Source organism: Chaetodon auriga, chromosome 19, assembly GCF_051107435.1.
Source record: "Chaetodon auriga isolate fChaAug3 chromosome 19, fChaAug3.hap1, whole genome shotgun sequence".
NCBI classification, from domain to species: Eukaryota; Metazoa; Chordata; class Actinopteri; order Chaetodontiformes; family Chaetodontidae; genus Chaetodon; species Chaetodon auriga.
The window spans coordinates 10,062,114-10,083,989 of NC_135092.1; the positions used below are offsets into that span (position 1 = coordinate 10,062,114).

Sequence of the window (21,876 nt, forward strand, 5' to 3'; positions counted from 1 at the left end):
ACTGACGTGTTTTTGTGTGACATCGCGGCAAAGAATGGTGGCAAACTGGTGAAGGGTACCAACCGTGGAGCAGATCTGCTTCCTAAAAGGCACTTTGTCAACAGCAGACATGTTGACTGGAAGTAAGTTTAAAGCTATGACATTCTGATTACAGGACGACGGTTCAAACCTCCAGAAGGTAGACTGGGTCATCTGGGTCACCCACCTAGCTCATCTCGGATCCCTCTCACCTCGCTAGGAAATGAATTTTAGACCACACGTAGGGTCAATTAGTGTGCTGGAGTTCCAGCACAGAGGGGCATGCGAGCATTCGATCGAGCCAACCGATGTTCTAGAGTTCTGTTTCATACCTAGACAATATCAAGGCGAGGGTCATTTCAAAGATCCTGAGGGAAGAAGTGCCAGTTACATTTTCTCAGTCTTGTTTTGGATGTTTTAATTTCAGGAGTGGTTTGTTTGTGCGTTTTGAAAGAAGACGTTAATGTCTATCAAAGGCTTTATCACATGAGAGGGACTGAGGTAACGAGCTGGCAGTTCCTGACAGCTTCCCAGCTCACTGTGCCAGTTACAATGCTGATTAATTCATGGGCTTACATCTTGTCCATCATGACTACTTACTAACAACTAATGGATAAAAAAGCAGGGGCCCTGAAACACATGTACACACTGGTTCAGTCCCAAAACTGTAAGACTGTATGTAAATCATTCATATTTTTTAGACAGCCCACATTCACTGTGCATCCACCTCTGTAAGGCCAAATACTGTACAGCATGGCAGCCCACAGCTAGTTTGAGGCGGGTGGTGGTAATGGACTGTAGGAAGGCCTTCATCGACCGTGCCACACATCCATTAACACACACACACACACCCACACAGATACACACTGTGCCCTGAGGAGAGGTCAGAGACTCAGCTAAGTTTGATTCATTATGGTCATTCTCGCCACAGCCACCGCCTATCACAGTCCAGAGGAGTACATTGATTGGCTTTAATGGCAATTTAACCAGGCACACACACTCACACACACACAAACAGCACAAGGAGCCCAGAGAGTGAACTAAATACAGTTTCACTAGTCATGGAGTTGTAAAAGGCATCATTTGAAAACTACTAAATACTAAAAAATCCAGACATCTGTGTTAATGTAATCAGTCTTTTCACAGTCTTCTGACTTTTAGAGAATGAAGCGTTGATTGAGACAAATAGAGGCTTTGGAAGAAGATTAAGGAAGTTTTATGAATCCTCTGCTACATTATGCTTAAATTGCATCCCTTAATGTTTCTATTGTTCTCAATTTTGAAGTTTAATATGAAGAATTACATCTTCGTGTCATTCATCCACATCTGCATCCTAACCTGAGCATTAGCTGTGATTTAACCTTGATTAAGTTTGTCCCTGTGACTTCCCATATGTAATCCATAATTTATTCATTCCCTCACAATCTTATAAAAGCTCATAAGCCGCCACATCTTGTTATTACGATGTGATGGCGGTGAGGGATGAGCAAGTATTTCCAGGCTGCTACAGCATCAGTGAGTGAGCAGGTGTGTCGTTTATGAAAACGTGCACGAGGACCTTTGCTCTGTGTGGAATGGTGCCATTCTGCAGTCATGACAAATTCACTACAGATGCATGTGTGCTCATGGTGACCACACATGGGAACAGTTGCATAACCGAGCATATCCATATACATATGTTTCATTAAAGTGCCAGCTTACATTTAGCTGAAGTCCTGTTTCCCAGAAGGGCCTGTTCATACCGTACATGTCACCTTTCCACCACTGATTTATGCCTTGTACTACGGTAAGAATAGCTTCAATAAGACTGCACCTCTAAAGGAATGACACTGTGGCAATAAGGTCATGCTTTCTCTATGAACGCATGCTCATCAGATTTAGGACATTTGTTTGCACCTGGTCTGAAAAGTGCTGAACAAACAGCGAGTCAGAGAACATGCCCATCGGAAACATCGCCCTTGAAAAGTTTTCCATTCCCCCGTCTCCAGGTCAGCTGACGTTCCTTTATTAGCACTTCATTAAAATTCATTAATTGCTTCCTTTCTCCTGGGCGCAGCCAGAATCAAAAACTGGAACTGTCAAAAATTAGAGCAAGAGCAACTGTCCTGTGCTCTAGATACACAACCTGTGACGCCGGGCTGCTGCCAGCACGCCCGCACCCCGCCATCTGTGTGAGAAGCACAACATGCGTGTAGAGGACAGAGATACCAGACGGCGCCGCTTAAAGAAGTAGACGTAAATTTTATTTACTTGTTCTGTACATAAAGGGTCAATACCAGCACAGGTGTTAACCATGGGAAATATTAACACATGTAAATGGTATAAGAAAATAAAAGGCACAATTTTCAATTCTTAAGTAAAAGACAGGCTTTCCTAGAATATGGGAAGAGAGCACAGTAATACTGTTAATGCCATTACAAAACAACTCAGAAGCATGAGAAAAGCAAGTTCACCTCAAGAAAGGAGATAATCAGGGTGTATTGCTTAATTAGTAGATTCCATTAAGTCTGATGAGGAAAACCCACGCCGGTTTGTTCGCACAGACCAGGAGGGATCAAATTAAGAGAAACCTTTATTTAATAAGGACATAAATGACATTAAGCAGCATTTGGCCAGGTAGAACCATCGCCCCGGCCAAGAGGTCATGCACAGAGGCAACCAGCAGGCATTTTTCCCTTTTGTAAATGTCACCATAGGTACTTTTAATTACATCACTCGTTTGAACAAAAAATGCTTGATTTAACAGCTGACTATAAACTTTAAAACAAAAACAAAAAAAAGATTGGGATACAACTAAAAGCTGCACAATGTTACTCTGAGTGAACGGCCGAGCAATGATTTGAATGGAAAGCACGAGGAGAGACGGGGGGGTGGGGGTTGGAATAGTTCATTTTTACAGCAGAAATCTCGGGGCGGGCACGGTTTAATCCTCGGCTCCTACTAATCAAATGGAACTGGTTGCAGCACAATATGAACAAAGACGCTTTCCACGACTCTGACGGGGTCCGTTTGCATAAAGAGACAAATTGTGCACAGACCGTATATTGAAGGAATAAAGCTGGCTGAAATCCTAAACTGACAAGAGCAACATCACATTAAAAACATACGGTTAGAGAGGGGATTGCATGCGCTTAGAGATGCATTTATCTTACTCTCTGAAAAAGGCATTGACGGGATCTCATTGGCTTGCTGAGACGTTTCCTCCTTCCCAGACCTAAGCCACTGAGAGTGGAGCTTCTCCCCTCAGTGGACAGCCTGCAGTCCTCGTGGCCACGCTGCGTTTTTAGCTAGCCTTCCAGTCAGATGCTTGTGGGAAGTGCTGCCCTGGGGGACACTGCCGTTGCTATTTGACTTGAAAACCTGATCAAAGCTTTGCGCTCCTATGCAGAAAGTTGACGTGTATCTTCTAGTGCTTGATGCTGTTGGCACTAAAACCCTGCGAATCTCTACGCAATGTCCTTTTAGTTCAAAACGATGTGAAGGACAGTAAAGAGAGGTACCACGTGGACATGCAAAGTCACCCCTCTGCCATACATCTCCACGTCACAAAAAAAATACATATATATCGTTGATCGTGTGGCACAAATAAGAGAAGGATGAAATCACACATGGCCGTGTCATATCTTATTAACACAAGTTAAATTAAGTCTAGTCAGCCAGACATGAGCTACATCCTCCGCAAACCCATCTCTACTGCTTCCTCCAGTCACACATCACATACACATCAAAAACCCTGTCAACCTGAATAGCTCATGGCCAATAAGTGTGTGTACGTGTGTGCTTGTGTGTGAGATGGCTACGGTACAACAGTGACTTGATTGTTTGGAGAAATAACATTAGACTGGCTGGTTAGCTCCTCATTGCCTCAGTGCTCTCCCAAGTCCGTAGGGATTATTGCGTCTCCCTACTTCGTACAGATGTCCCCACATCAACGAAACAAACACACACCGACATGTTCTGAAGTCCCCGAGACTTCAAACATGACAAATATTCAGAGAATCAAATAAAAAAACAGACCTGTCATGATGTAATGTGGTAAATATCTATTGTGAACACACACACACACATGCACTTACACATACACACACACACACACTCACACTGATGCCCAGTGATCTGGAAATGAAAGGGACACTAATGCAAAAACACTGCCCAGCCTAGAACCAAGACATGGGAAAGGGAACTTGGAGGAGTGGGGTCAGGTTTTAGTTTGGATCCAAAGTCCAAGCTGTAAACAGTCAGTAAGCCTTGCAACGGTTGGCAACAACATAGGGGTCGCTATCATTGTACAGCCCCAAGCAGGCAAGCATGTGACCGACCGGCGACGCTGGCGGGAGAAGGTGGAGACAGCCAGCACGTTCAGGTGCGGGTCGATACTGGCGAGAGGGTTCAGTCGAACTCTTAGGTCAGTCACTCTCGTCTGGATTCTGGGGGTCTATGATTTTGACATGGGTGAATGGGAAGAGACCCCTCCGTCCGTTCACCTCTCCCTCCCACTGACCGCTGATGTTCATCCGTGTAACCTTGACGATGTCACCGACCTGCAGAGAGAGAGGCGGGAGGCAGAGTTACAGGAGGAGCAGGAGTGACTTTTAAAATGACGTGTATTACACACAGCCCTGATTCCAAAAGGTTGGGACGCTGCGTAAAACAGAAAATAACAGAATGTGATCATTTTCTAATCCTTTTTGACGATTATGAACAGTTCAAAGACAATATATTTACTGTTTTCCCTCATCAGCTTCATTGATTTTTGTAAATATCTGATTTTTCTGAATTTGATGCAGCAACACGTTTCAAACAAGTTGGGACAGGAGCAACAAAAGACTGGGAAAGTTGTGGAATGCTCCAAAAACACCTGTTTGGAACATTCCACAGGTAAACAGGTTCACTGGTAGCAGGTGATAGTATCATGATTGGGTATGAAAGGGGCATCCTCGAAAGGCTCAGTCGTTCACAACCGAGGATGCAGCATGTGAACACATGACTGTAAGAAGGTGATCACATGGGCTCAGGAAAACTTTGTAAAACCAAGATACTCTGCTGGATGAAAACCTTTAAAGATGGAGTGTGGCCAACCTAAAAACACAACAATTGCATAATTTGAAAATTGTAGTTCTTAAAGTTTTTCACACCATGAGGGCATTGCAACATCTTGGGGCCACATTTCACTGAAGTGCCTGACAGAGAACGAGAGCATACACTTGCTCATTGGTCAACAGAAATGACTCCAGCACAAACCTGGCCTGTTTCACAGTTCATGCTCTGTAGCGACCTAAAAAGTCAATCCCACATGTCTACTTAAAGATCTATGTGTAACTTCAGGTCACTGGTGGCGGCACTACACTCGATTTGCTATGTCATAATTAACGAAGCAAAGAAGTTAAATAATGATGTAACAGTTTAACAAACAGCTGAGGTCAGTTTACACACACCTTAGCCAAATGCATATAAACTCAAATCTTCCCACAATGCACCTGCACATTAAGTGACAAAAGTCAACGGGTTCATTTGAATTTTAAGCTGGAGATTAACTGCTGCACGAGACTCTGTTGCAAAGATACACATAAAATGAGACAAGAAAAATATAGCACAGCTAAGGGTCAATGCATTTCATAGCCGAAGGGAGAAACAAAATGCATTTGGTATGCGGCCAATTTTTATTTCAAACCTGCTCCAAACTACGCCACCAACGTCTGTGAGCGCACACAACGTCGAGCACAACAGACTTATTAATACACTTTAAAATAAAAGGTGTTGTCAGATCTCCAAACTCGCATTACTCTGTGGTTTAAACAGACGCCAGAGCTGCCGCTCAGATGGGTTGGTGACACTGAGTGTGACCCCAATCTGTTAAAACCATATGTTCTTTATCAGGATTAAGAGAAAAGTCTCCACCGTCAAAACCATGATTGAAACGTGAATGTGAGGGCACACTTCAGAATGAGGCTTCAAGGACATCCAGGCCTCAGCATTATCTGGAACAATAATCCTTTACGCTGGCCCAGAATGACAAGAATGCTACTTAGTCATAAAAAGCTTCTGTGAAAGCTGTCCGTCAAAGAACGATTTTGACTTGAATCAGCCTGTTTGAATGAGCGATGTGGTGAAAATAGATTGCTATCGCCTATATTCAATAAAGGTTGGAAAATTAACTGCCCCCTCACAAGTTTTCCCCTTTACATTTCCATTAAGCTTGAGAAGAGGTTGGTGGTTTTGAAGACTTATGTAAAGTATATTGAGCAAGTCCTCACATTCTGGTGCAATAAAAATTAGAGCATTATCACCTCAAAGCATCAAACTATTATGAAAGACAGATCAGTGCTATCCTATATGAAAAATATCTCTCACCTGATTTCATCTGTTGTGTTTCTGAAGTGAATAAATAATGACTCACAGCTTCTGCTTCTTGAACCCCCAGAGGCCCCAGAATAGCCACAGTACAAAAGTAAAGGGTTTCTGCTGTAGGCTATGATCTATTCTGAACCAAAGACCGAGACAAATCGAAGAGACATGATGAGACGGGGTAAGGTATGCGTTTTTCCATGCAAAACAAGTTTTAGACCAGTAAATCAAAAATACCACAGGAAACACTCGGGTTTCAGCTCGTCTCTCTCTAGTGATTGGTTTCTAGGGACTCTGGTGGCTTCCTTCATTTAACGAATTACAATGCTGTCCACACATGCAAAAAAAAAAAATAAATAAATAAAAAATATATGATCTGGATTTGTGCTCAATCTTTGACCTACTCACTTCATCTATTTAGGCTTAGTTGGTGTTCTAAAACTGAGATAGCAACTGAGTAAGTGACGACAAAGGAAAGTGAGGAACAGCATCCCAGAAGAGCAGCAGCTGTACCTATTCACTACACAAGTCTTTCAAAAACCCCGTCTACTATCTATTTCCTCGTCCTCAGGGAACAATTTACACACACCACTTCCAATGAAAATAATGACCTTTATTTCTTAATTGTAGCTAGTGAAAAGAAGATATTTTGCAGCTTTCGCAAAAGCAGTTTCTTTCAGCTAATTGAATGCTTTACGTTTTGCCAATCTTTGTCAGGAGTCTGGCCCATTCTTGAGCTACACAGGAGATTTTAGAGCCAGCATTGCTCTTGCTGGATAGAAAGAAGGAACCAAAAAACAGACCTGCAACCTTAACATGGGCATCGTACAGAAAAAGACAGTGTCTGCATCCATTGTTACTTGTTTACTTGCACCCAATGAAACAAAGTGACAACTGTATTGTGTTGCAACCCAAATTCCAAAAAGGTGGGATTGATGTGTAAAATGTAAATAAAACACAATGTAGTCATGTGCAAACACACTGTATATACAGACAATGTTTTTTTTACGAAGTGTTCTTGGGTCCATGTAATAATATCCTTTATACAATCATGTGTTCACAAAGTGGTGAACCTCGCTCCATCATCGCTTATGAACATCTGAGTCTTTCCAGGATGCCCCTTTCATACCCAATCATGTTACTATCACCTGTTACCAATGAATCTGTTAACCTGTGGAATGTTCCAAACAGGTGTCTTTGGAGCATTCCATAACTTTCCCAGTCTTTAGTTGCTCCTGACCCAACTTGTTTTAGACATGCTGCTTGCATCAATCAGTAATTCCCAATACCCTGGTTGACAGCATCACCAAACAGCGTAAACTTAGCTGAACTAGAGCAACACTCAGCGAGATTGACATCTGAGGTTCACAAAACCAGCTCATACCACATGGCCAGGCCTGATAGTTTAGTGGGTTGATTGATACGAGAAAAACATCAGAAAATATGACATATCTGAAGGGTCATATCAGTCAGGACCTACAGTATGTTCACACTGAACTTATACATTTCTTTGACAACAAAACGTTTGAGAATTGAAAACGGACTACTAAAAATCAATCCATGCATGCCTTATCAACAATGTGCAGGGAAAAACAAAGGATTTTGCATCACAGTTTACCTTTCAATGGTCGTCTTTCTATAATCTTTTGTTTTGCACTGTGATTAATTAGTATCAGTCTGAAGCGGTTTGAAAGGCCTCTCTTCATCCCCAGGATTAGCAAAATATGGAAGTTCAGATACAGTTTTCACAACAGCGGCACATTTGAGGTGTGGTAATGTAGCCTGAAAGTCGTTGCTGAAAAAGAGGCGACGTCAATACTTGATCTCACAGCAGCTCTGCGTTTTGCTAGATGAACAAGTTGTAGTGTTTAAAGAACAGTGGGTCTTTTTGGCAGCTGGCTTACAATAAAGAAAGAGTTTAAATCAACAGGGCTTCCTATCAGCAATAGTGATTAAGCACAAAATATCTTTATTAGCTACAAACACTGATGGGAGTTTGGGACATCTCCTCCTTTTGATGAACAATTACCAACTGAAGCAACCATTGGGATCACTGACCATTCAGATGCATTCTTGGTGCAGCAGTTTCTAAACGTTAATGTCAAACAGTGTTTGGGATATTCTTTTGTCTATCAAGGGTGCTCCAGAATGGAAAGACACTTGTGATGACTTGCACGTCTTTTTTAACAAGGTGGCACACGTTGACTCTGACAATACATTCAACATGCGCTCGAACCATTCATACAGCATGAGACAGCAGTCACGGGTCTAATCTCTAGGCTCCAGTATGCAACTGTTGCTCCATACACTCCACAGCTACACCGTATGGTTACAAGGTATGGCGAAAGTGCCAAACGAAGTCATGTTTCAGTTTCAGTTCTCACATGATTGCTTTGCTGGCCCATTTGTGTACACTCCCCCTTTCTCTATTGCGCAGTCTCACTCTCTCTCTTAGTGGAGTCGCTAAATGAACATTTAGTTTAATAGAAGTTTCCATCTTTACTCAATGCAGCTGTTGACAAAAGATGGGCAGTAGATGACACAGACCAAGGCCAGCTGCCATGTCTTGTTGACCCATTCAACTCAGGTTTTTCTGTGTGAGTTGGGGTATTTTCTGAGGTGATTGTTATCAGTGGACAGTTATAAAAAAGGACACAGGAAAGAGCAGAGAGGACACACTAATGCTGTTAGAAGGAGCTGTCTAATCTGTATACCATTCACCAGGGTTGCTCATGGTCCAAATTTATACTCTCATTTCTATATAAGAGTAATAGTAATGACATATTTCACTGTGCCCATTTGCAGAGGCCTAGTTTACTTCCTACATCCACTAACACACTGTGATGTCAGTGAATGGCAGCAGAGATAGATTCGTATTCAAATTTCCCCTCTGGGCATCACAGCAGCCCAGTCTGCTATCAGAGTGGAGCATTTTGGAGCTTCAGTATATACATGAAGTGCACATTAGGCATCACTACACATGCTTCAACATGTTGCCGCAGCCAAGATCTGCATTAGCCGGAGTGCACCGCAGAGAAATACAACAGTGCTGCTGACAGAGCTGGTGCTGCCTCTTTAGCAGCTAGCTAGCTAGCAGGAAGCTTGACCATGAGCCACTGGGAGCCAGAAACAACCAGTAAAATTAGGGCTCCACTCACCCACCAGTGGAAACTTGAGTCACAGTACTGTTTGTGGTCTGTCTTACCACAGAGACCCTGTCCACCTTCAATCTATAGCTGCAAAGTGTACTTTACATCTATCATCCAATGACCATTCCAAGAAGAAAAAAAAACACCACAGTGTCTAAAAGGCAAACTACACAGATCTCTGACACCTGCTCCCTCACTTTACAAGGAGTTCCTGTCCAATCAGAAACCAGAGAATCAGTGCTGAACACTAAACACAAAGTCTGGCATTCATTCATTCATTCATTCATTCATTTTCAGTGAACACTGGCAACAGAATCGCCATCCACCACATCAGCATGCAGCATGATGCCAGAGCAACAAGTTCAAGATGGTGATGATGAAAACAGTCTTACTTCTCAATTTCGGCTACATAGCTGGGTAAACCCCACTTTCTCTGAAGCAGTGGGTCACACCAAGCGGGAAGTGACCAGGGTGGGTGCTGTTTGGTTCTGATATTTTTGGTGTGACCACACAAGACTGGAGAGGAGTAACACATTATCTTAAGACTTGTTCACACATGAAATCGGTAAGATCATTGTGGTGACTGTACACAGCACTGGTGTTTCCCCTCCATTCTCATTACTGGCTACTGGCTACTGCAGTGTCAATGGGGACTGCAGTTACACTTTAAAAGAAACTGTCCAGTGCGAGAAACATTCCACTTCACTTGTGAAATGGGCAGATTCTATACTTTAATTACTGTAAGTGTATAATATCTTTTTAAAAAAGTGTTGTTTGGGGGCAGTCCCAATTGGGAGACATTTCCAAAAATAAAAAGTTCCACAGTCTAAATAAATGAATAATGGTGGCCCACCCTCTCTTGTGATTGGTTAGCTTTGTCAATGGAAAGGCATATTGCTTAATAGTGTCACCATGTACATGCTTGGCTTATAGCTTTTCCTACTGGAGACCCCAGTCAGGATGTGATCTGTCAGCCTCTCAACTATTGTCACCTGGAGCAGATGTTTGTCACTGCAAAATTCTAAAAATTCATTCACTGATTGATAATTAATTGTGCAAGCAAGTCTGGACTGGACCCAAATGTTAAGCAGTTAAGTAATGCAGAAGAATTGTTTCATCAAAAGGGTCAATGACGTATTAAAGCTTTAAAGGGTAACCTAACAACCCCTGAAAATGTAGTTTTTTGTTACCTCCAGTGGTGGACCACAGTACCCTGTGACATCACTGCTGGGTGTGGTCACAGATGCAGCAGAGCACACTTCTGACCACACTCAACCACTGAGGCCAGAGGTGCAACAGGCTATGAACTTTTGAGAGGCAGCAGAACTCTGCTTTTCAGCCTGGTGGTAACACCATCTTAAAGCTGAGTAATATACTACAAATGGAGCCCCTGGCACTTACTTGGCATGGAGATTAATGGCATGGGGTTGCATCACGAATAGAAAGGTACTGCTGAACAAAAATCTGATATGCTGGTCATGTGACAAACAATAAGCTGTTTTTTTGCACTGTACTCTGAAAATGTTAAGGATCTTTGTGCTTGGTAACATCACCTCATTTGAACCCAAAGTAAGTTAGTTCAAAGTCTTAAATGAACTTGTCCCCAGAATTCACATTAAAAAGTCTATCTACTTAATTAAGACCAAAAACAAGACTTATTATCCAACAACAGCAGGGACCCATTAAAGCACAGGAAAGGGAAAGAGAAAGAACAAACAACATTCTTAGATAAAATAGGTGGGAAAAAGTGAAATTCCACTATACAGTACCTCTAGAGCAAGAGCTGTTTTATCATAGGCGCATGGCACTCGTTTCTGGATGGCCTTTGCCATGACGGGGCCGTTCTGCGTGGACGGTAGAGGGCTGATAACTGCTCCAGGGGTGCCAGGGGGCAATGGTGAAGGTGTCTGGGGCTGGGCATAGGCATGGACGAGGGCGTGGGAGGGCTCGGGGATCCCATAGCTGTTGGAGTTGCGAGATCCATGGGAAGGCTGGCCAGGGTGAGGCGAAGGTCGTACCAATTTCTCCACATAGGGCACAGGGATCATCCCGACACGTCCCTCTTTACTCTTGGCACTCCACCACTGCTCCTCTGGTTTCTCCAGGATGATGAGGATCTCCCCCTTCTTGAAGGGAAGGTCCTCTGCATCGCTGCCAGTGAAGTCGTATAGAGTCCGCACATACTCCAGGTTCTCCTCTGGGCCACCCATGGGCTGGATGGGACAACTCACTGTGCTTGGGTACCTTGAGAGATTAGAATAAAGTGGCCAAAGAAGGAGACACAACAAAGTTACCATAAAAAGAAGGCCAATGTCAAGTCGATTCAGTTTGACTGAAAAGGAAAAGATGAAAATGGGGACAGGTTTCCCTCAGTGGCATGGATATTTTGTTGCTGAATGACATTTGATACAGGCTAATGTATGTCAATTACGCCGTATATACAAGCCATACAGAGCGAGCGAAATTTTGCTCCTTCCAGTCCCACAGTGTGTGCAAAAATAGAAATGTAAAAACATTAATAATACAACGATAGAGAAAAGAGGACAAGTGTTTAAAAATAAATACACGGGTACAAAAACTCTTTCAGAGTACTAAGACATATCAAAAGCATCAGGATAAATATATATCCAATGTAGTGCAAATACCGTGAGTAATGTGCCCCCAAGGAACACCTGCACATGAATGTTTACTAAATGTGGTATACACTAGTATAGCAAACAAGCTTATGTAGGGAACAATCTTAATACTCATTTTGATACCCAATGTCCTGTAGCAAGCTGCACCTACAGATCTAAAAACACTGTCATCAGTGCTGAAATAGCTAAGTTGTTGTTGGAGTTATGGCTGTATGTCAACGAACATTGCTACTTGAGCACAAAAACATGCAAAGTGTAAACTTTGCCAGCATCTTGGCTGGTGATCATTTATTTTTCCAAGCTGGTGGCGTTAGGACACAACACAGCCTTGAGTGACTGAATACAGTGAACTGGGTGTGTGGGGATGGAGCTGGTGTGTCCACAGGCTTCACATATAGCATACTGCTCCCTGGCATATTTGCTGTACTGCGATCTGACTGAAAGTGGGTTAGTTCTGATAAAAATAGACATCCTAGTTAACCTAGATTAGCCAGTCTGATATTATCCACGACAAACAGGTTTTGTGGTACTTCATCAAGGTCTCATAGCATCATAGTAGTTAGCAGAAAGGTATTTCTGTGACTTCCATACCTGGGGGCTGGCTCTATCAGGGTGGTCGTATCCAGGTAGTGGATTTTGTAGAACTCCAGGAGAGCAGGCAGGTGCTCAAATTCTTGATCGCCTATCTTGAACCTCTTGCTGGGCAAGGAGTTGATGATATAGTGAGACACTTTGGAGTTTTCAGATACTGACAGCACGTAGTCGCCCGGGCAGGTCGACGAGTCTCGAACAAGAAACATGCCATGTCTCTGTCCTTGTAACCTATTCTGTGCCTCTTGTCGTGACACAGGTCCAAAATACCAAGCGGACCGATCAGCTGAATCAAAGCGAGCAGTTGACATTTCTGTTCAAAAAATAACTTAATATGAGTCTACAGAGAAGAAAATTACAAAACAGACTAGAAAATAAGTTAAAACGTTTCTGCGTGATTGGGATTGGCCAATCACAGCAAACCGGAGGATTTGGAAGATGCGGGGCAGGGCACTCGTCGCCCTGCGAGGTTTTGCACAAACGCTGCAGGCTCCGGAGACCTCTGGTTTAAAAAAAAAAAAAAAAAAAAAAAAAAGGCAACAAGCAAAAGCAAAAAACAAAAACAACCTGACGTTTTCAGAGGCAGGCAGCGGCTGGCTTGTTCAACTTTGGAGCAATGTGGTTCCTGTGTTCAGCGGTCAATGGCTGAGTGATTGTTTTAGCGGCCAAAATAGCAGAAAATACAAACTTACGCCAGGCGAACACAGACGGAGACCGATGCAACAAATGATCAAAGAAGCTTCCCTTTTTCGTTCCGCCTTCCGAGAAAACAGCAGGCTTCTCTTCTCTGTATTTTCTAATAATTTATCTCCTCCAGTCAGTGTCAGTTATGAGAACGGAAAAGGTGGCCTCAGTTTTTCGTCTGTTTAATCCTCATGTCTGCCAAAGGTCGCCAGTAGCCGCGGGTCGGAAAACGAAATGATTAGTTAGTATCTTCTAGATCTTACGATAAGGCACACGTCATGGAAATGCGTTTTTGAATCCTCTTTCTCGAGTCGGAACAGACTTTTGAGGCAGCACAGCAAAAAAATGGCGGCCCGCAACACGTCTTCACACAAAAAATTATTTCACGGCAGCGGCTCGTCTCCTGCGCGTGCATCTCAGGAGCCAATACGTTCCGCCGTAGCAACCGCGTGCATTCTCGACTGCTCACGAGAGATCCCGGCTTAACGGCTCAATATTTTCTACTTTCCCTTATTTCTGCTCGTCCCCCCCCCTCACCCGGGCCAGCAGAAGTGCGAGTACGAGACCGAAAAATGGCGACGGGAGGGCAGGTCCCGCTTTCTACCCGCACGTCACTGACGCCTGGAGGGAGAGGTGGGAGGAGGAAAGGGGGTGGGCGGGTGACGAGACCGCGGACAGCCCCTCCCACCCCCATGCAGAGAGCGAGATGTCAATCAAGTTTCCGTGACACAGCTTCAGCTTTCTGTGACAAAACAATGCAGCAGCGATGTCACCAGCACGGGGCGAGCAGCAGCGCGACCCCGTGTTGTTCTTCCGCACAGTCCCGTTTTGCTTTAGCTTTTTTAAACTGTATAACTAGTATTATTAGGGTACTACTTATATCGACCTAACACATGGGTAAAGCTCAAGTGATCGTCAAGTGATTCGTATTCAAGTATTCACACCCTTATGTAAAAGTAGCAGCACCAGCGTAAAAATACTGAGCATTTAAATAGAAATACACAAGTAGCATAAGCAAAAATAATAAATATTTATTGTGTGTTTGCGTTTTCTCCAGCAATGCGTCATATTTCATTAGCTCATCATCTGTTATCTGTGTAGAAACTGGGGCTGTCAGCTAAATACAGTGGTGTAAAATGTATTTGCATTTAAAATGTAATGAGGTCAGCATAGAAAGTAGCATAAACAGTACTTAGGTACAAGCAAATGTACTTAGTTACTTTGCTCCACTGCACAGTCCTATAGATCTCTCAAAATAAAGGCCATTTGACATTTTACGTTCAAACAGCGAAGATCACTGGCTTCCCTGAGCGGAACACAGAGTTTAATTTCACTGTTGTGGCCCGATGATGATAAATGAGTGACTGCAGATTTAATTATTACAAGTGATGACAGTCATGTCTGACAACTCAGTCGTGTCAGATGGGCTCCCCGAGGAGACAGGCTGTCCTACTAAACGTGTGCATGTTCTAATGTGGCTCTATGACAGGGTTTGCTTTGCAGCCTCTGATATCGCATGCCTGCAGCTTACTGCGGCTTCATGAGCACCTCATATATTTGAACTGTGAAATACAGCACGTTTGCTCAGACAACGTTTATTTCATGCCACCAGTAAAAAGTTTTACATATTTCCCTATTTTCATTTCCTGTTGTTCTCCAACTTCCCCCTTCATTCAGTCTCATAATAAGTATTATCTCGCACAGGACTGTGACACATCGATTTGGAGCTCCCCAACCTACCCAACCCACAACACAATATGCTGAAAGGGAGAGAGTGAATTTAAATGCAGGGGACAGAGCCTCAACAGAAGCCTTAATAAACACTAATACAAACAAAAGAATGTGTTAGAAAGCATTGGCTGAGCACGACGAGACGCCCAATATGGCGGAACAACTTCTGCTCGTTGATGAAAGTAAAAAAAAAATATAAAGTCGCGGCTCTGTTCCTCTTGTTATTGAGGTTTCAGTGACCGTGCCTCATGAGGCTGCAGCTGGCTCAGAGCAGCTCTCATCACTGCAGCACTGTCTGAATGTTAATAGATATGCACCCTCTGGGTCTTAATGGTCAGTGCCTGCCAATTCCCACATTTCAACAAAGACGCAGTGATGCAACAAATTGGAAAGAAAAAACAAACAAACAAACAAACAAGGCGTCTTCCTCCACAGAAGTATAAGATACAAAATGTTGATAGTGACGGACTCATATTTAACTCTGTGAATTTCAGCAGAAATGACTTTTGTGGTCATAATTTAGACATATACATTACTAAGAATAGAATGTGAGTTAAATAAAATTAGCAAACATTCTGATGAGATTCTGGAAATGCAGCTAAGGTCAGTTGTGTCATAGCTGCGTGCAACCTGCAGTCAAACATTTGAAAGCTTTGATTGAATGGATGCTCTGAGTTTCTTCAGAAACACCACCATCTAGTGGGTGCACGCAAGACACATTGTCTGTCTTTAAACACGACAGTAAGGTTTGATTTTTTGTTTTTTTTTCTACATTTTAGACTGTTGGACAAATTGACAGACACAGAGCTGTCAAGCACAACTGTAGCCTTGAGCGCATCCGGCTCAGCACAAATGCATACAAGGGTACCTTGACAATTCCTGTCAAGGAACAGAAGGGTATCTTGCTCACTCTTCCTCTGATTTTACAGAAACTTCTAGGAGCAAAATCCGTGGCCCTTAGGCACAGGATTGCATTTCTAACCATTAGCTCCTGGCTATCACTGCTGCATTAAGAGTGTGCCTCGTGGGCTGGGATATATGAGGGAACTGATGGAAAATACATGACCGCTCAGGGACTGCAAAGATGAAGCTGCATGTAAAACCATTTTCTTAGTTGCAATGTTAAACGTGAATATGAAAGATTTTACCATTTGCTCTACTTTGAACTTTTATGGCAATGAATTTTGTTCTGCATTATGTTTTATTAATGCAGGCACTCAAACACAACAATGTTGGCAGGGACCATTATGTTAGGCACATGAGAGCTGAGGAACGTCATTCGAGAGGTGACCAAAACCACAGAGTAAAGCTGGGGGTGCACCTTGTGGAGGCTTGATGATGTGGATTTGTAGAATCTGTCGAAGCTGAGCTTTGAGCAGAGTTGCTGAGTGGTCATTTTAAGCCTGCTGGGTCAGCCATCCCCTAAATCTACTGTTGTTGACACTGATAGTAAAGCCAGAGTTGCTGCATGAGATGCTGCAGACAGTGTCAATGTAATTTCAGAGTAGAGTGGGCCTTGTGTAGGTGAATATAGAAGCACGAGAAGACGACTCAGTAACTTCCATTCAGTGTGTGCATGAGCATTAAGTTGTACGTCATGATTAACAAAACGGATTACCGTCATTTGATCATGAATGGATACGTCTTCTTAAAGGTTGTAGAGGTGGAGTATGCAAAGCCAGCTTCATGCCGGGAATTGTCTGCCCCGCCTGGCTGCGTGCAGTTCTTAACCTGCCCCATGCTGTTGCACAACTAGATGCAAGGTTTTGATCCCTGTTTTGAAATTAGGCCAGCTGCTTTTAAAATTTGTCGGCTTTCACATGGTTGTGTACCAGCTCACCTACAAATGTTTACACGACTGCCAAAAGCTGAAGAGAGTAGTTCCATGTATTGGTTTCTTAACAATGAATGGGGGAATTCTAGGAGAACAGTTTAGCTGGATCAGACTATTTTGATTTTAGGACTTTTAATTCAGTTTCTTTTTGAGGAAGATGAACTGTGATAATAACATAAACAAAGCTGTGTGAGATCTGATTGGCAGCCTTCTTCAAGGCAAATGTAATGTGTTATAATAATGCTATTTACAGCATGTATCACAACAGAAGTTGCCAACACCTGCTCCACATCTTCCTCATATTTCAGGTTGATGTCTTCTGTTTACAATTTTTAAGTAAACACTTCCTCATAGTTTTAGCCAAAACTCTACACGAGTTTAAACTTGTGGAACCAACCTACTGTTTACTAGCATAAATGTCATCCTTCAAATAAACGAAACCATGAACACCTCCAAATCAAATCAAAAATTTATCCTGCATGAAAGACTTTTCACTTTCATCTTCAATGACCTGACTGTACATTATTATTGTTGTTGTGGTAATACACAGCATCACATACACTAAATAGTAAATTGTGCACAAGATTTGCTTGCTAAAAGAAAAAACACGAGGGCAGTGCTATTTTGTGTTAAGCATTTTAATAGTTTTGTATTATTGTTCTTAATTTTACTGTAGGCACACGACTGGCAACGCTTGGCCAGTTACAGCATGACAGCGCTCCATGCAATGCAAATACAAACCAGAAATAAGCCCAGTGGTGTCTTCTATATCAGTAACTGTGTGCCTCTAGAGGCTTAACTTTGATTGCTTGCACTGATAAAAGTTTGGTATACTTAGCTGCTTTAAAAGTATATGAAGTTTAACAATTCTGTCATTATTTTGGTAGAATTACAAAGAATGTGCAGTGAAAACTAAACTGAAATAAGCAGAGTTAAGTTAGAGAAAACGGGTAAAATTAAATAGATAAACGTACCATTCCCAGTATTTTTGTATCAAATGACCTGTCCTTCATCAGTACATTTCTGCACCCGTTGTAGCATCTTTAAATATTTTTTGTAGGTTTGGGTTTTCTGAACAGCTGTGAAAAGGCTCAGCCCTGAGGTGGATGTAGCTGACGCTGTGGCAGTTTTGATCCTGTCACTGCACTGTCCTTTTGAAACGGTCTCTCTGCACAGCGCGGGTCCTCCTCTGTCTTTCTGCAATGGTGGAGCTGAGGCTCTGTTTGAGGGCTGGGAGGACCACTCCAGACTGAGAGGATCCAGATCTGAAGAAAAGGAAAAGTATGTAGATTTTTAGACATGAGTAGCGGTGTGAAAGGCAGTAAACACAGGATTATGGATGTTTGATGAATCTGTTGCACACAGACAAAGGCAGAGAGGTTAACATACGTTTTTTCTGGAAATGTGGAAATTCCAAGTTTTGGAAATTTCTTTTCTTCTGAAGATTTGCTGAAAAGTACAAAAAAGAGAAACCCTTAACACAACTGTGCTCTTTTTTTCCCCAAGGAAAACTGCATGTCGGTGAAGAGAAAAAAGATAATATTCTCTATCACTTTACCGGGTGCCATCAACAAGGTAGGCCTTGGTCAGAATGTAGTTTTCTGGGGTGATCTTCTTGCTCAAAACAATATCTCTCAGCAGAGCCTTCACACGTACAATCTAAATGGCACAGAGTTGTCATAAAGTCATAAAATATTTCCGCAGTATTTATAAAGATAATAAAAAAATACTGTACTTTTAAATTACACATCACTGGAAAGTAAACATAATTGGACTAAGATTGTCTGATGACGGACACTTACTTCCTGAGACTGTAAACTGTTAGCACTGTAAAGCTGCCGAATGATGACCTCACACTCCTGCAGCGTGGGAGCGCGTGGAGGCTGGGAGTGATTGCTGTGAATCCGTAGAGGCTGTAATGAGGTGATGAGGCCTCCTTTCAACTCTGGGCCATGGTCCTGCCTGGCAGATCCCAGAACTTCACTGCTCTCTCCACTGCTTCTCCCCAGAAGCCATTGAGATGGTATCAATTAAAAGCAACATGCAAACTGTTACAGGCAGCTTCGCTTGTAAACACCTAGTTGCTACACCTGCAGTTACTGACTCAAATTGACTAATTGGCCTTGTTTGTACAAGACTAGCTGTACAATATGCCTTCTATGGAGCGTGCTCCAGGGAGTTGTGGACCCTGGTGAGTTTAAGACGTTGTTGATGGCGTAAATGTGTGGCTTAAACAGCTGTGCAGAAATCAGGTATATTTTGCACTTAAAAAGATATTATGGCTATGATTTTTTTTTCTTCAGGCCACATGAGGAATAGTTGCAGGAGAGTTGTTCAAACATGAGAATGGTAACATAATCTAATTTGGTTATACCACCATCGCTTTGCATAATTGTTTCACACAACGGCTGCAGGCCAACTGCACCACTTTAAAAAGCGCTGAGCCTTTGCATGAGGATAAATAAAAATCCTAGACAGGAACGTCTAATCAAATATATCATTTAACTTTACATAAGAGGACCGAGAAAGATTTGACCACATACCGGCCACTTACTTTATATCTGACATTCATCTGTCAGCATTAAAACCATACTGTCTTTTGCTTCTTCACATGCTGTAACTGTGGTACACCACTGCAGGTGATCAACGTGTTCTCTGATTCACATCTTCTTGGTATCATTAATGTTGCTGTTAATGTTACTTTACATGTACATCTCACTTGCCTTGTGTGTTATAGTGTATTATTCAGTATTGCACAGAAACGTGCTTAATGTTGCTTAATTTATGTCAACATTTCTTAACCAACATGTTATATCTTATCTGTGCTTTGCTACAGTTTCATTTAGAGCTGGACAATACATCAGAGGTGGACAGTAACACCATGAGGTGAGATCTTGTTTGTAAAAACGAAATATAAAAACAATTCCTCTCAATCTGATCACATTGCATCAGTACTGAGGTAGTCAGGCAGATGAATACCAAAGAAGAACCAGATGTCGCTGTATGGGAATTCACCTTAGTGCTTGGTCCTGTGAGGGTCGCGTGTCCTGCAGCGGCTCCTCCAGGTAGAGTCCCATCCGGGCTTCACTTCCCTGAGTGGGTGGTCTAACGCCTCGTCGACCGTGTATCACTTCTCAAAGAAAAAGGACCCGAGATAGTTAGAAACTGCGAATTTCTGTGCCATACATGTTGTTTGGCAGAATGCGTTTTAGTTAACTGAACACTCAATTAGTCTAGCATGAGATACTAACATCTAGAACACAGCCTTTCTATCGACTGAACTCGAGCGGGACAATATGAGATTACATCTTACCTTTTCTGCCTGACTTTGGAGGCTCCATTATCAACTTATACTGCAACTCTGCAACATCCATATTAAGAGAATTTTAGTGTGTGTTGAGGGAGGCACATAAAAGTTTCAATCTTGTAACACAGTCCCAGCAAACAGCCCGTGTTTCCATGGGGGCCTGAATGCTGTGCTGGCGCACAGACAGATGACTCAGGAGTCTCCTGATGGGTGCTGAGATGTTATATGGAACGGCATGTGGCCTGTTAGGTTAAGTGACACCGGATCTCTGTCCACCTCCCGCTGAGAGACCACCAAACCCTGGAGTCGCTATGCAACCACTGTACCTAGATTGAAAGCTTCTCTTTTCAGCACCTTATCAGGAGACAGTCAAGTCTTTGTCATTGATGTAAATTCATTACATAAAGGGTATGGACATCCCAACAGGTGACTGAGTTCACCTGTTCTTGTAAATGGAAAATAATTATATGGATTCTTAGGATCAGTTGTCCATAGAGTAGCCTGTTCCTTGATGAATGCCATAACATGGCAAATTTTCAATTGGGAAAAGTAGTGTTTTCATTGTAAATTGATCTGTCGCTTACTTTCTCCAACAATAGTTTGGTCTACAAAGTGTCAGAAAATAGTGAAAAATGTTAGTATTTCCCAAAGCCCAAGATGATGTCCTCAAATGTCTTGTTTTGTCCACAACCCAAAGATGATAAGCTTACTATCATAGAGGACCAGGAAAGCATCATCAATTATTTTACCGGTCTCCAATTCCACTGTCAACAAATATGAATCATTTATCCCAAATTATTAGGTTACATATTCCAGTGAACACCTACAAATACAGTTAAAGTATACATGACTGGAAAGAAACGCTCATTCTCTGACATTGATGACATTCTTCCACCGCATACTGGTTAATTCACCTTTATTCTCGCGTCTCAGATACTCTATCTCCGCATGGAGCTTGTCGAGAGTCTCCTTGTGTTGTTGCTGAAGGAACTGGATATTCCTCTGCATTGATGCGACGCGGGGGTCCATGTCGCTGTGACAGGACACCCCTGCTCCTCTCTCCGCTCCACTGTCCGCTGACGGGACAACAGGCAGCGGCTGCAGCTGCTGCGTCGGCAAACGCTGTGGAGAGCGAGGCTTCCCGAGGCGCCCAACTCGGGTCCATTGTGGCAAATGCCGCACCGGTGGAAGGTTATGACTTGACATTGTTGTGGTTCATTTAGCTTACCTGGCTAATGAACCATTCTAGCCTTATTTGCTAGCAAAGCGGCCACGACGTGTTTCCGCACGAAGTTGACAAGCGAACAAACTAGCACCATTAACAAATGGTGTTTCCTCTTACCATTTTGCTCCAGTTCGGCCAGGATAACCTACATTGTTATCCTACAACAGCCAACTACCAAGTTAAGCAAGCTAAAGTATGTTGCTTGCAAACAGCTAAAGTATCCGGACGTACTTTTGCTCTCATTTCATATGCGCCCCCTTCACACACAACGTTGCCGTGACAACTAGCTGTTTCAATACTATTTTTTTCCCTCCTGAGTTAAAGCTCTCAGGGAAGCCGCGTAAAGTCCCGCCTCC

The 21,876-nt window shown here is 42.8% G+C and overlaps 2 protein-coding genes across 3 annotated transcripts; both read right to left on the reverse strand.

Annotated features, from left to right (window-relative positions):
• Positions 1–2,239: 2,239 nt before the first annotated feature.
• On the reverse strand, positions 2,240–13,997 carry crkl (v-crk avian sarcoma virus CT10 oncogene homolog-like). The gene is made up of 3 exons (XM_076757941.1): positions 12,740–13,997; positions 11,282–11,756; positions 2,240–4,559 (listed from the first exon to the last, which is right to left on the reverse strand). The coding sequence occupies exons 1-3, from the start codon at positions 13,048–13,050 to the stop codon at positions 4,425–4,427; spliced, it is 921 nt and encodes a 306-aa protein (XP_076614056.1). The 5' UTR covers positions 13,051–13,997; the 3' UTR covers positions 2,240–4,424.
• A 3,616-nt stretch (positions 13,998–17,613) lies between these two features.
• On the reverse strand, positions 17,614–21,813 carry ccdc74b (coiled-coil domain containing 74B). Of its 2 annotated transcripts, none has more exons than XM_076758343.1 (7): positions 21,210–21,813; positions 20,302–20,349; positions 20,004–20,118; positions 18,791–18,986; positions 18,547–18,647; positions 18,378–18,437; positions 17,614–18,253 (listed from the first exon to the last, which is right to left on the reverse strand). In XM_076758343.1, exons 1-7 carry the CDS (start codon positions 21,499–21,501, stop codon positions 18,127–18,129), a joined length of 939 nt encoding a protein of 312 aa, XP_076614458.1. In that variant the 5' UTR covers positions 21,502–21,813; the 3' UTR covers positions 17,614–18,126. The 2 variants fall into 2 exon arrangements, with proteins under 2 accessions (XP_076614458.1, XP_076614459.1); XM_076758344.1 differs by having other exon boundaries at positions 17,625–18,253; positions 18,791–18,983; positions 21,210–21,768.
• Positions 21,814–21,876: the final 63 nt, after the last annotated feature.

Bases quoted from the DNA above. Each gene is read 5' to 3' on its own strand.
- crkl (XM_076757941.1), bottom strand. From the start codon at position 13,050: ATGTCAACTGCTCGCTTTGATTCAGCTGATCGGTCCGCTTGGTATTTT. The intron at 11,757-12,739 runs GTATGGAAGTCA...TAATCTCTCAAG, and splicing joins CTGATAGAGCCAGCCCCCAG to GTACCCAAGCACAGTGAGTT. The intron at 4,560-11,281 runs GTACTGTATAGT...CTCTCTCTGCAG, and splicing joins AAACAGCTCTTGCTCTAGAG to GTCGGTGACATCGTCAAGGT.
- ccdc74b (XM_076758343.1), bottom strand. From the start codon at position 21,501: ATGTCAAGTCATAACCTTCCACCGGTGCGGCATTTGCCACAATGGACC. The intron at 20,119-20,301 runs GTAAGATGTAAT...TTCTTTGAGAAG, and splicing joins TCCAAAGTCAGGCAGAAAAG to TGATACACGGTCGACGAGGC. The intron at 18,648-18,790 runs GTAAGTGTCCGT...TGTGCCATTTAG, and splicing joins ACAGTTTACAGTCTCAGGAA to ATTGTACGTGTGAAGGCTCT.